At 29.5% G+C, this 14,718-nt stretch overlaps 2 protein-coding genes across 9 annotated transcripts; one reads left to right on the forward strand and one right to left on the reverse strand.

The window, feature by feature from the left end:
• Nucleotides 1-132: 132 nt before the first annotated feature.
• LOC112719953 (glucan endo-1,3-beta-glucosidase 9) lies at nucleotides 133-2,757 on the reverse strand. The gene is made up of 2 exons (XM_025770701.3): nucleotides 2,283-2,757; nucleotides 133-1,381 (listed from the first exon to the last, which is right to left on the reverse strand). Exons 1-2 carry the CDS (start codon nucleotides 2,636-2,638, stop codon nucleotides 280-282), a joined length of 1,458 nt encoding a protein of 485 aa, XP_025626486.1. The 5' UTR covers nucleotides 2,639-2,757; the 3' UTR covers nucleotides 133-279.
• A 3,813-nt stretch (nucleotides 2,758-6,570) lies between these two features.
• LOC112719954 (probable lipid phosphate phosphatase 4) lies at nucleotides 6,571-10,412 on the forward strand. 8 transcript variants are annotated; one of them, XM_025770706.3, is made up of 10 exons: nucleotides 6,571-6,952; nucleotides 7,175-7,269; nucleotides 7,746-7,780; nucleotides 7,904-8,113; nucleotides 8,413-8,500; nucleotides 8,609-8,718; nucleotides 8,958-9,051; nucleotides 9,299-9,487; nucleotides 9,838-9,897; nucleotides 10,001-10,412. In XM_025770706.3, exons 3-10 carry the CDS (start codon nucleotides 7,772-7,774, stop codon nucleotides 10,093-10,095), a joined length of 855 nt encoding a protein of 284 aa, XP_025626491.1. In that variant the 5' UTR covers nucleotides 6,571-6,952; nucleotides 7,175-7,269; nucleotides 7,746-7,771; the 3' UTR covers nucleotides 10,096-10,412. The 8 variants fall into 8 exon arrangements, with proteins under 8 accessions (XP_025626491.1, XP_072062423.1, XP_025626493.1 ...); XM_025770708.3 differs by having other exon boundaries at nucleotides 6,807-6,952; nucleotides 7,190-7,269; XM_025770705.3 differs by having other exon boundaries at nucleotides 6,813-6,952; nucleotides 7,707-7,780.
• Nucleotides 10,413-14,718: the final 4,306 nt, after the last annotated feature.

Genomic DNA, 14,718 nt, shown 5'->3' on the forward strand with positions numbered 1-14,718 from the left:
GTACTTTAGCCGGGTAATGCAACGGGTACCATTTACAAATATCTAATCTGCATTGTTGTATTGACAAAAATTACTAGCTTTCGCCCCTTAAATTTTTTACAACAATCAAGATTAAGCCCAAATCACCAAACAGGAAAAAAAAATGTGACAAATTGAATATTACATCTGCATGAACAACTTAAAAAATAAGTGCTAGCAATTTCATTCACCGAGAAACATGTACAACAAAATTGCAGCAAGCCAAGGAAGCTGCAAAAAAATGGTCATTTTTTACCCATGTCAAACTATCACCAACTGGATTGCTATCACTAAAATCATCCACTGAAAATTATACAAACCGAAAAGTTCAGCATGAGATGTCCAAATCTCAATTGGAAACCTGCAATTATCCATAGACGGATCGACCGACGTGATTAAACCAAGTCCGCCAAAGTCACAGCTTTCGGCTCTCTGATCATGCTCCTGATAGTAACTATTAAAAGCATAAGATATGTTATTAGGCCAGCTGATATTAAAGCAAGATCCGCCGGGGGACAGTGCAGTACAATCAGCATTCGAACAAGCATCTAAAGCGCTGACAGTTGCATTAGACAAGTCCTTGTTGTTGTTCACAACACACCACTTTGAAGAAAGGTACTCAACATTTTGTGCATCCACAAGGCCCTTTGAACCCTGGCCAAGATCCACATGGTACTTTGCTTGGCCATCGAAAGTGAACAAACCCCAATGCCGTTCAAAGTTTCCGGCAGCTATGCTCCTTTGGTCCTCGTCGAGAAGGCTTAAGATGTAAGTTTCTAGTGGAGGATGCCGTGGTCTAAGTGGAGTCCCCAAGTTGCTGTGAAGGTGGTTCATAAGGCCTTTCATAAAGGATTCAGCTAGATTCGAGCTTGCGTTGGCAGCTCCGTCTGTCGGCCAACCAATCTTTGCCACAACAATGTCCATACTAGGAAATCCTGCCGTTGATAATGCTGTCACGACAGTATCATAGCTCAAATCGAAGCTGTTTTTGTAAGCTTTATGGTTAAAATTATGAGGTTTTGCGGTTTCTTTAAAGAGGGAAAAGTCCAGTGATGTGTTTTTCGCTTGTAGGAGAGTCAAGAATGGAGAAATGGTCACAAAGAAAGGTGATCCATTCTTGTCAAGAAATGTGAGGAGCTCAATCATGGTTTTGTTGAGGTCGGGTCGAAAATGAACCTCAGATGAGGACATGTTAGATTCTGACTCAAAATTGTCAAGGCTGCACGGAACCACTACTTTCACTTTGCTGTCCAAATTCGCTCTCTTTAAAGCCGCTTGAATGTTCAAAGCCGCTCCAACGACGAAAGGCTGAAATTGCTCACCATAACTTTTGAGAAACGGCTCATCACCAACAGCAACATATCTGCAAAAGTATGATAGGTAAAGCTGAGACAACAGAGATTCCGCCTTCCCACAAGCTCTAATTTCTTAAATCCCAATATCAAGGAGTGAGTTATACTCATTCTTACAACTATAGGGGAAGAATCATATACAATAAAATGTGATTAAAAAGTTTAGACTCCTACTCTGGGTGCTAGAATAGTAACACAAAATATGATTAAAAGTTTGATTTTGTGAAATACCTATTAGGGAGACGAAGAACTTCGATCGACACAACTTAAAACAAAAGAGCAATGGCAATTGCCAATGCGCCAACATGTACTTGTAGTAAATTATTAAGGCATAAAAGAACCATACACATACAGCATCAATATTTCAGTGCAGCAAGAACATTTGAGAAACAAAAGGTAAGAATTTAAAGTTTCTGACTAGCATGCATGGTGAGATTAGAAAACAGTAATGTTATTCTGTTCAAATCAAAAGCAACATTTCACAAGATTTTCCCACTTGAGCTTGCAATGGAGGGAACACATAGACATAGTAAACCAAGAAAGCATATACAGAGAAAATTAACATGGTCACGGCAAAAGAGGTGAATTCAAGGAATTATGCATTATCTTGTTTCATTCAAACCCTGAAAATCTGCAGGTGTTTCTTTCTTCCATTTCCTTTAACACAATCCTGATATGCCCCTATAGCACTGTTCATGCACTAATTAACCAGACTTTCACACTTAAATTAAACTGAACACAAGCCTTCAAAAATATTCAGGACCATTACTTAATTGAACACTAGCAAGTAGCAACATCACCAAAAGCATTTTTTTTTTCTCACTAGGTAAGTTCAACTACACATCAGCATAACTTAATTAAAACATAAAAGTAACAATCATAAAATAAATCATAAATGAAAGTGAAGCTCACTCAATTTTAGCTGCATTTCCCCCATTGGAAACGTAGCGGGTGACATTATCATGGACCCAAGTGTCAGAAGCTTTCTTAGAAGAGTTGAATGTTTTGAGCATGGAGTTGGGAACACCAAGAGTGATAGCAAGGTTGGAGCGAGAAAGAGCTTGAAGAACATGAGGGTTTGCATCAAAGAGCTTAACCTTGTTGATGTTGTTGGACTTCAAGAGCTTGACGACGATGTGAGGTGGCAAGGGGTGTGAAGCCATGGTGCCCCAGTTGACACCAATAGCTTCAGAAACACATGATATGGTGGAAATGGTGAAGAGGATGAATGCGAGAGTGGTGATGAAGTGGCAAATGCTACTCCCCATTTTTTGGTACACTGAAGGGGTCTTTTCCTTCTTGAGTTAAGAAGAGTGAAGACTGAAGAGTGAATTGTAATTGGGTTAGAGAGGGAGAGAGACAAATGGGAAAGAAATGTGTGTTGTGTGAGTTGGGATCAATGGATCATTTTTTATGAAATAAAATAATGAACGAAAAAAAAATTAAAAACTATCAGAATTTATTAATTTTTATTATTATTTAATTTTATTAATTTAATTTTTTTAATCATGTTTTTAAATATTAATAATTAATTAATGATCAAAATTAATCAATTCTAACGAACCTCTAATAATTTTCTATCATTTTTCATAATTAAAATGTCTAAAAGTTGAATTTATAAACTTTTAGTTTAAATATTGCTCACACATTTAATAAAAGAAAAAAAAAAACTCTAAAGAACTCTAATTATCTCAAAAACAATGAGATTTTTAATAAAAAAATATTTTTTCAGTTTCTAATTTTTACTTTTGTAAGATTGATTAACTTTTTTATTAATATTTTTTATTATTGACATATAGATTAATCAGTCTCATAAAAATAAAAATAAAAAAATTATTTAAAAATTTTGTAGTTCTTTAAAAAATTATCAAGAGTTGAATTGAGTATTCACTCTTTATAAAAAGATGTGAAAGGAATGTCTTGCACAAATTGCTTTTCCTAAAATAATTTTCATCATATATATAATTTATAATAAAAATACTTTTATACTGTTTCTAAAACTCCGACTCAAAATAGTTTAATTAAAATATAAAATATTTACTATCTTAATTAACTTTTTATTTATTATTATACATACTTAATTTATTATAAAAATGATTTAAAAACATGTTAGTGCTTATTAATACCATGTTTTATAAATAGAAAAGAAGAATATATATTTTCTTATTTGTCCTCATATATTTAAACGGACAAGTTAATAATATATTAAGGCTCACGAAAAACAATTTAATTAATTTTTTTTTGAAAAAATAGTTTAAATAATAAATGACTATATTAAAAATAGCTTATAAATAAGTTATTTTGTATTTGAATTTTTAGTTCTAAAAGTGCTTATTTTAAAAGAAATATAATAAAAAGTAATAGTATTATGAGAGAAGTCATTTTTTTTAACTTCTCTATAAATTCTTAAATAATTCTTTAAAAAACTGTAATTTGATTTTAATATTACTACTTTTCATAAGTCAAAAACTCAACAAAATTACTTTTAAAGTTTTCTAAACGGTACCAAGTATATATATATATATATATATATATATATATATATATATATATATATATATATATATATATATTGGAAATTTGAAAATTCGCCGAACTAAATAGATCAACTTTGTTTTTGTCTAAATAAAACGCGAACAAAAAAAGATTGGGTTATAACTTATAATATTAACTTTGAGCCAATTTTTTGGCCTTCTAATAGGATATTAGGTTAGAATTTGAGATATTTTTTAAAACTTTAGATATTTAGATTGGATTGTTAAAAAAGTTGTTAAAAAATTAAAAAATGGTTTAAAAAATGAAAAAAAAAAAAAAAAAAACTTAAACATGCTAAATGCAGTTCATTTATTTCGCCGAATAGCTCCTTTGATTCATGGGTTAAATTAACCTTAGTTTGTTAAACGTTTCATTTTTCACATTGCCTATTTTTAAAGCTAAAAGCTTGGTCATTTAAAATGGTTAAATAAATACACATGAAAGACTCGACCCATTTTAACAGCATTAATACATATATTAGCAACTCAACTAGCGGTATTAATAAGTAAGGTTGGGTTTAAACTCCATCCTAATTTACTTATAAATTTAAATTTATTAATCCGAATTTTAGTATTTTACTCGTACACTAAACAAATTTATTTTTATTCACATACAACATCTAATTATTCCACAATTCATAATACCAAATATTATTTATTTACTATTATTAAACACAACATATAAATACTAGTGCAAAAACAAAAAATTTAAATTTAAATCTTCACTTGTTCATCATATGTATATATATACATTTTTATGAACATACCCATTATATATTAAAGATGCAGAAAATAGTGTTCCCAATCCTAATTCCAAAAGGTGTTTTGAGCCCTTTTTATTCTGGTAGAAATTAATACAATTTATTAATCTACTTAAATAATAAATATCTTAAATTTTAATTAAGATGTTTTGGATTTAAGTTTTAGAAATAGTAAAAAATATATATTTTTTTATAAATTATATATAATACAAAATATTTAAAAAAAATTACATACCAAATTCCTCTCAATTTCTATTATATAGATAGAAAAAATAAATAATCAACAATGCTACGTATAAAGAATTATCACTAAATTAATTGAAAATATAAAATACATGAATACATAATATCTATAATTTAATAGATACAAAATCGATTATATCTAAATAATTTAAAAATTATTTTTAATATGAAAATAGAGATGGTGTTTTATTTGAATATTAACATTTGAAGTGTATCATAATATTATGGAAATTATTCAACACACTCCACGTGTTAACTAGAATGTTGTCATGTATTTAATACATCCCACGTGTTAGTCAGGATGTTGCCACGTGGGCAACATACTCCCCACGTATTGACTCTCTACCAACTAAATCCATTCACTTGTAATTATACTAAATATTTTCATTTTTAATAAAATCACTAATATTTTTTTCATATATAAAAGAAAGTAAACTACAATTTCTACTCATAAAAGTTGAAAACGTAGACATATCTATTCGTAAAAGATAAAAATTACTATTTGTATCCATAAAAGATTGACTTTCGTAAGCAAAATTTCACAAACCCTAAGTAATTACATAAAATTTCCAAACTACCCTTGGTGAGTCTCATCGTCTTTAATTCTTTGTCTATAGCTCTCTCCTTTGTTACAACTCCTCCTTGCCCCTTCTCTTCTCTCACACACCCACCTTCTAACTCATTCACTCACTATCTACAGCACTTCTGTTAGTTGTGAACCACCACTGTCGTAGCATCATCTCTATCTCTCTTTTCCGCTCTCACCTCTTGAACATCAACATAGTCCAGCCATTATCCTCTTCAAAATCATAAAAAAAAAAAACTCATATCAGATCGAAGAATAGAACATGCATAGGTTCAAAATAAAACCCTAATTTCTTAGAATCTTCACAAAAAAATTGTCAATTTCTCATATTCCAAATCACCATTTTCGTTACAAAGAACATAGAACACTAATTTGATTTTGGCGACCTTGGAAGGATAAGACGACGAAGACGCATCGCTAGGAGGAGAAGAGAGCAGTGATGCCGAGAGAAGGAGAAGACGAAGATACGATGTTTGGAAAAAGGAAGGAACTCAACGCTGAAGAAGTTGTGGTTGCAGAAAATAGAGGATTCAAAATTGCTACTTATTGAAGGCAAAAACCTCTCGAAGAAGAAGAAAAAGAAGAAGAGGGGAGGAGAAGATGGAGCTCGCGACACTAAAAGGAGAAACCACCATTAATACACAGAAGAGAGAGAAAAACGACAAAGAAAAGAGAAACATCAGTAGAGAGAAGAAGAAGAAAAAGGAAAAAAGTGCGAAGATGGAAGGAGAGAGAAAGAGAGGACGATTGAAGAAGATAGAGGGGAATGAACACAACTGGTGAGTGAGTGAGAGAGTGGAAAGAGGGATGATGTTGCGACAGTGGTGGTTCGCGGATATAGATAAAGAATTGAAAAGGATGAGACTCACTAAGGGTAGTTTGGAAATTTTATGTAATTATTTAAGGTTTGGATAATTTTACTTACGAAAGTCAATCTTTTAAGGTACAAATGGTAATTTTTATTTTTTATAAATAGATATGTCAGTATTTTCAACTTTTATGTATAAAAATGATAGTTTACTCAAAAAAAAAAATTAGCTATAAAAACTCTCAAACAACATAATATGAAGATATCCGGTTAAAATATAATTATTAAAAAAAAAAAAAGGCTTGCATACAAGGTGTTCAACGAGGAGTCCAGCCATCATATTACTAACATTTAGTTGGGAAACCATGTTCTATTATTAGGTACTAAGTTTGCTGTGTAACTAAAATCATTCTCCAAGTGCAAAGCGCAAACCAATTATGTGTATTTGGATTAACGTTCGTAACCGAAAATTTGTATAAAATTGTATAAAATTCTCACTTCCCCAAAACAAAACCAAACACACCCTATCCTATGTATGTGGATGTTTTTTCTTTTTTCGTCATAACATTGGCACATTGGATTTGGTGTGCGGTGTGGAAACCGCACGTCCTTGTCTTTTCTTTCTCCATGCCCTCTTCTAAACATTGAAGGTTCGTTTCACTTTTTAATAATTTAAATTATTTGTCTCTTTAGCCTCTTATTCTATCATATTATTTATTTATTTTATTTTTATTGCTTCTCAATGTTCCAATTTTCCAGCTTTCAGCTTTGTTGTTTGAATTCTAATTCTCTTCTTTGATCATACATTTGTTATGCCTTCATGCATGATGGGGTTACCTAATTATTCTTCTTTAAGAGTTTTGGTTTCTTAGCAATTCTTGGTTCAGAAATTACCAGCTCCATGGATATCTATGTTCATTGCTAGGAGGATAAACCTTGCACAAACCCATGTTTCTTTCTATTTGTCGTGAGTATTTTTCTTTTCTGCACTTTCTCTTCTTCATATAGATTGTTATAAGAGCAAGTATATGAGATCTGATATTTTGTTATTGAATTTTACTTGGTTATTTTTTCTTCAATGCTCTGTTTTCTTAGCTTAAAGGACAAATTCATGTTATTATTATTATGAGGGTATCAAACTATAGTGAATTAAAGTAGATTGAGGGAGGAATAATGAAATGTATTTGCTTATTTAACCTTGTTTGATTCCTAAGCATTGAAATTTCTGGCCTCAGAATTATTAAAACATATTGGAGTCTATAAATAAAACCTTTTCTCTTAGAGGTTTAATTTGTACCCTGAGATTTTGTCATGATACTTTAATACTTCACCTACTAGTATGCAGAATTAGTCTTAAAAATTCAATGTCACTTTTGTTTGGTTATGTTATTTCTTAAATTGCAGTGTAAATATTTCGCTATTTGGTTTCTTCTCAAATTGCAGAATAGAAAGAATGCTTATACTTTAGGATGTATATGGTAAGTTTTCATCTCAAAGACAAAAGCATAAAGATATAGTTTATAAAATACAGATATAATATATAAAAAAATTGTATCTTTGAATGTTTTTGCTTATTTTAATTTATTTTAATCCTTGTGTAGCCATATACTAGGAGCAATAACATGGCTGCACAGACAGTACCTAAGTTGGCACTAATACATAAGCATGATTGGCTTATTCTTCTGCTTCTTGGTGCTATAGAGATACTCTTGAATTTTATAGAACCCTTTCATCGCTACGTTAATAAAGACATGATCAGAGATCTTACTTTTCCATTCAAAGAAGATACCATACCTATGTGGGGTGTTCCTGTAAGTAGTTTCGCAACTAGACTCCGTTTGGTTTATGTTTTATTTTCAGTGTTTTCTGTTTTTGAGGATTTTGTAAAGAAACGTTTTAAAATGAATGACGAGGTTCTGTTGTTTTCTGATTTTCTTAATAAACAGAACATTTTTTTCAAACCAAATGCTGCTAAGAAAGAAAATTTTTTAAGAAAAGATTGTTCTATATAGCCTCTTATGTTTCTTACATTTTTCTTTCTTTTTCTTTTGTTGGCTTTAGTGCTATTATGATTAGTTTAACAAACTAGTTGATTATTCTTTTGAAACAGATAGTGTCTATACTCGTCCCCATTCTTATTTTTATTGGGTTTTACTTTATAAGAAGGGATATCTACGATTTACACCATGCAATCATGGGTAATTTTCTTTTGATCTTTTAGTCCCTTGTTGATTTATGAACTTTTATTATGCTTGACCCCTGCATTCTATTAACTACTCTTTGGTTTCTTCAACTTGGAACCTTAGGTATCATGTATTCTAGCTTAGTAACAGGTGTTATCACGGATGCGATCAAAGACGCCGTTGGTAGACCACGGCCGAACTTTTTCATGCGTTGTTTCCCCGACAAAATACCGGTTTGTTTTTGTTCTTAACTTCTTATTAAATTCTATGTCCTAAGTGTATAAAATATTTTACACTGATAGCCAACATAGAATTTGGAAAAATTGACAAATTGTAAATGCTAGTTACTCGTCGTTATTCGATATAAAGATAAGTATGATATGAAAACGGAGAATAGTTACCAAATGTTTTTGCTAAAAAAGAAAAGTAACCGGTGCCCACTTCTTCGTTATGTTTGATTCTTGTCATTCAGGAGTTTGATGAAGAGACTGGTGATGTTATTTGTCATGGGATTGCGAAAGTTATAAAGGAAGGATACAAAAGTTTTCCAAGTGGGCATACTTCATGTAAGTACTAAGAACATGTTTCATTTTGTTAGTTTCATGTCAGAGAGGACCATGAAAAAGAGTAAGAAGTTTTATCAAATTCATAACTACTATTCATAACATATTGAATATTCAAATTATCTCTTATGCATGGATGTTTACTTTGTTAGTTTTCATTTCTCATAATAAGGTTTGTTATACTATCAATTAGTAAAATGATTTGATGTTAATTCTTTTTGGTAATTAATAATTGTTAAACCAAATGCAGGGTCATTTGCTGGGCTAGCCTTTCTTGCTTGGTACTTATCTGGGAAAATCAGAGTCTTTGATAGAAGGGGCCATATAGCCAAACTATGCATTGTGTTGCTTCCATTACTAATTGCTTCTCTAATTGGAATTACTAGAGTTGACGATTATTGGCATCATTGGACCGATGTCTTTGCCGGAGCTATCATTGGTCAGTACGTAGTATTCTTTAGATGGGCGAGCATTATTTTAAATAAATTGTAAGACAAAAATGCTATCTGTACGCTAAAAAAGTTATTATTTGTTTCACATATTTTTCTGACCAAATAATTAGCTACTAGGATAATCAAACCTGCATTTGACGATTAACCAAACTTGTTTTACAGTAGTATAGGAAAAAAGTTTTTATGAGATACTAAATATGTATTTCTATATCCGGTGATTGATTTTTACTGTACACGTAACACGATTGATTATGAAAATATCGTTTACGATCCGTTGAAATTGTTGTACATGTAATATTATTGATTCCTATTAAATCTTAACAATTTGTTGTTTCAGGACTTGTGGTGTCTTCAATTTGTTATTTGTTACTCTTTCCCTTTCCTACTCTACAATCTGGTGAGTATTTATTTATTTATTTATTTGCTTAAATTGATGTTGTCTAATACCAAATTGGTTTCCTTTTTTTCCCTTTTTTTTGGGGGTCAATTTGTGTATGTAGGTTGGGCACCTCATGCATATTTTTATATGACTGAGATATCCATTGAGATGAATAATGACTCTGAAGATTTGGAGAATGAAACAAGAACTAAGTAATTGCTGACTTAATGAAGTAAATGGAGATTGTGTGACACTAACCCATCGTTTTATAATGAGATGCAATGTCAATTTAGCAGTCATAGCTACATGAATCGATGGCTTTATCAATAGGTAATATAAAATCTGTAAATGCTTGTTGAGTTTGGAATATGTTGTAATATATATAAGCTTATTGAAAACTTTTATTATATTAAAAGAAATTTGACATAGAATGTTAGTTTAATAAATAGGTTAAATTACTTTGTTAGATGTATAATTTCTTCAAATTTGTAATTAAGTTCTTATATTTTAAAAGTTTTTAATTGGTTCCTCTATCATCAGTTATAGATTTGTAATTATATTCTTGCCATGTGTGAGCAATGGAGAGGACAAGGGACTGAAGGGAGGATGTAATGGAGAGAAGAGAGGGGAAGGGGGAGGAAGGTTTGGTTGTTCAGAAGTGCGAGGAGTGAGAGATTGATTTTTGAATTTAGAATAAAAATTACCATGGAATTTACTTCCGAAAAAATCCAATGATAAAGACTAAAGAGAGTGATTGTCAGTGAAATGATGCGTTTTGATTTTTATGGAATTATTGTCCATCAGTCTTAGGGTGTGTTTGTGAAATACGTTGGAGAGGATAAAAGTGCGTTTCAGTGCTTTGAATGCTGTTTTTTGATGTTTGGCAACTTTTCTTCTCTGAACGCCAACGTGATTCTGCATCCCAAAAGCTCCTTCACTAGAAGCAAAATATTATAGCTTCTGCGTTTACTCAAAAGCACGTTTAAGTTGTTACTAGTTATTATTGGTTTTTTCATAATTTTTTCTAAATAAATACTGAGAATATTAAAATAATTATTCTAATTTTTGTGCTATTTACTATTTTAATTTTTTATAATATATATTATTGTTTCTATTAAAAATGATAAATTAAATAAAAAATTAATTATAAATAATAATAAAAATATAACTTATAAAAAATTAAAACTTAAAATAATAATAAAAATAAGATTATTAAGAATACTTAAAAAAATACTAAAATATATTATTTTATATATTATTTTTAATTTAATAAATAAATATTAATTTTTACTATAAAAAAATATTTAAAAAGTTGTCAATTTTTATATGTTATTTTAATTTTATAAATAAATATTAATTTTTATTATAATAATAAAAAATTATAATATACTAAAATAGAGTATTATAAAAAATTATATACAAAATACTAAAAAATATATAAAAAAATTAAATATACTTAAAAAAATAATATTATAATTTAATATTATATTTTTTTAGTAATTAATTAATTATTTATCTAGAAGTGATTTTAACTAATATGTCTAAACAATATTTATTTTATCAAAATCAATTTTAGTAAAATTGTCAAACATAAATTATGTTGGCACAAACTCATTTTTAACCAAAATCAATTCTACAAAATCACTTCCATTCAAGCTCCAATTTACCCAACGTGAATCCAAATACACACTTAGTCAAATAATTGTGTTTGGCGCCATCTTTTTACGACAAATTTATCGTTGGAACGCCGAATTTGACAGTAATATTTTGAAAAAAAAAATTGTGGATTTGTTTTGAGTTATTCGATGTTAAATCCGATAATAACAACTGTGTTTCTAGTAGTGTTTTGTAGAATACTAATTCCTAATGGCGGTATACAACATTAAGGCTGCGTTTATTTTTTGAGATAGTATAAGACATGACACTAAGACAGAGATAATAGAATGGAGATATTGAAAATTATTTGTTGTGTATTGTATTTGGATAAGATGGACAAGACACTAATATAATGTCTTATATTATGTTTGGATAGATATAGATAGAACTAAGATATTATGCGAAATAACTAAAATAACAATGTAATTCCAAATTTTTTACATCAAATACAAATTAATTTAATAAAACATAAGAGTAAGTAGGAGTACAGAAAATTACGAGAGGAATTGGTCTATGAACCAATAAGATAAAAATTGTATTAAAGTAACAAAATTAAGAATAAATAAAGTAACATAAAGTAAAAGAGTGAATTAAGTTTTCATTAATACAGTATGCCATAGAGAAGATAATGAACCATAAAAAAAATAAATTAATTATCCAATCAAGCAACAAATTCTACAAAAAAAAGAGTATCTGAAAAAAAGAATGTAGGGATAATAGTGAAATAATAAAAAATATCTATGAATAGAAAGGGAAAAAAATTTTGATAAAAAAGTCTGTGTCCACCTTCTTAAATTCCGTGTCCATCATTATCTTTCGTAAAAAAATTAACACAAAATTATAAAATATTGTCCTGAAGACAATGTGTTCCATGTCAATGTCTCTGCCTCCAAATACGTTTTAAACATTCGTTGTCCATATCTTTGTGTCCTGTCTCCAAAAACAAACGTTACCTAATATACGGATTAGAAATTAAAGATTAACAAAAAATAATATTCTAAATCAGTTTTTAAACAATCTAACTAGACATATTTTATTTTTTAACAAATTTTAATTATTAAATAATCTCTAAAATTTCATTATATTAGATAAATGAATTTTCGGATCAACTTTTTCTATTAGTGACTAATAAACTTATCAATAAAGCTCTACATTCAAATAAAATACTTAATCAAGACTAACCAAGATGTTATAATAACTTTTCAAATCACATGCCTCCTTCTCCTTTCCCTTCTCTTTCTTCATTCATGCATGCAAGTTCTTTTTCTCCCTCAATATTATGTCTTCTTTTTTTTTTTTTCTTTTTCATTATCATTATCACCAATAATATCAACATTTTGCAAACATCTTTATTAGTTCTTATTTTATCTAATGTCATCATTAAATAATTTCGGTTCATTTCTTAATTTATTTCAATTCATTTGTGTGTTAATTGAGGTTCACTTGATGCTGCTGATAAGTATTGACCAAATTTTTTATTCCTTAAGTAATTTTGGTTCATTTCTTAATTTAATTGAGGTTCATTTGGATCCAAAAATAAATTTGATGTGTTTTTGTTAATGATTGAGTTTGTTCAAATTTGAACTAATTTCGGTTCATTTGTGTGCTAATTGAGGTTCACTTGATGCTGCTGATAAGTATTGACCAAATTTTTTATTTCTTAAGTAATTTCGATTCATTTCTTAGTTTAATCGAGGTTCATTTGGATCTATAAATGAATTTGATGTGTTTTTATTGATAATTGAGTTTTTTAACTGCTTGTTCAAATATGAACTAATTGAATGGAATGGAGTGGAATCTAATGCAATTGAATAAAGTGATAATGAATAATTTCATTCTTCTTTGCTAAAAAATTTGGTCAATACTTATCAGCAGCATCAAGTGAATCTCAATTAACACAAACATATTGAATTCATTCCTGGATCCAAATGAATCTCAAATAAACTAATAAATGAATTGAAATTAATTACTTAAAGAATAAAAAATTTGGTCAATACTTATCAGCAGTATCATGTGAACCTCAATTAACACACAAATGAACTGAAATTAGTTCAGTTTTCAACAAGCAAATAAAAAGACTCAATCATCAACAAAAACACATATAATTTATTTTTGGATCCAAATGAACCCCAATTAAACTAAAAAATAAACCGAAATTACTTAACGAATACAAAATTTGGTTAATACTTATCAACAGCATCAAGTGAACCTCAATTAATTCACAAATGAATCGAAATTAGTTCAATTTTGAACACGCAATCAAAAAGACTCAATCATCAACAAAAATACATTGAATTCATTTCTGAATCCAAATGAATCTCAATTAAAAGGAGAAAACGAAAAAACACAACAACAACAACATAAGTAATAAAAGAATGACGATTGAGAGAAAACACGCAAAGAAAAAGGAAAAAGACAAAGAAGAAGAAGGAAGAACACGAAGAAGAAGAAAGAATGCGAAGACGAAGAAAGAAGAACGCGAAGAAGAAGACGAAGAAGAATATGTTTTACGTTATTGAAACACGCATGCGTACACACTGGTGTGATGAAAGTGATTTTTGTTGAGTTTGAGCTAATTTAATTACCAAAAATACTTAAATGTATAACTACACTGTAACTCTTAATGTTTTTTACAAGTAAAAATTGTCCAAAACTTCATTAATTCCCTAACTTTTAACTCTCTTTGGATTTTGTTGCTTAATAATAATAGGCCAAAGATTTTAGGTAGCGTTTGTTTTGAGGTACTAAGATAGAGACTAAGAGATTGAGACACAGTATCGTATTTGTTAGTTCAGAGACTGGTATTAAAATTTCTGTTTCTGTCTCTAAGGTAGCGTTTGTTTTGAGGTACTGAGACAGAGACTGAGAGACTGAGATTCAGTATCGTGTTTGTTAGTTCAGAGACTGGTACTAAAATTTTTGTCTCTGTCTCTAAAATTTCAGTATTTCAGTACCTCCAAATAGTAGGGACACAGGGGACTGAAATTTTTAGAGATAGAGACTGAAACTTTAATAACATTTTATACCTAAAATACTTTCATTTCAATTAATTAATTCCAATTTTACCCTTTGTACAAATTAAATTAGAGTTTCATTCTTGTTTCAATTCCTGTCTCCCATTTTGCACCAAACAGAATACTGAGATTTATTTCAATCCATGTCTCTAAGTCTCTGTCTCTCAGT

The sequence above is a fragment of the Arachis hypogaea genome, chromosome 11 (assembly GCF_003086295.3).
Source record: "Arachis hypogaea cultivar Tifrunner chromosome 11, arahy.Tifrunner.gnm2.J5K5, whole genome shotgun sequence".
In the NCBI taxonomy this organism is placed as follows: Eukaryota; Viridiplantae; Streptophyta; class Magnoliopsida; order Fabales; family Fabaceae; genus Arachis; species Arachis hypogaea.

Coding starts and splice junctions, on each gene's coding strand:
- LOC112719954 (XM_025770706.3), top strand. Junction 8,719..8,957: donor GTTTCCCCGACAAAATACCG/GTTTGTTTTTGT, acceptor CTTGTCATTCAG/GAGTTTGATGAAGAGACTGG. Junction 9,898..10,000: donor CTTTCCTACTCTACAATCTG/GTGAGTATTTAT, acceptor TTGTGTATGTAG/GTTGGGCACCTCATGCATAT.
- LOC112719953 (XM_025770701.3), bottom strand. CDS start 2,638: ATGGGGAGTAGCATTTGCCACTTCATCACCACTCTCGCATTCATCCTC. Junction 1,382..2,282: donor GGAAATGCAGCTAAAATTGA/GTGAGCTTCACT, acceptor ATACTTTTGCAG/ATATGTTGCTGTTGGTGATG.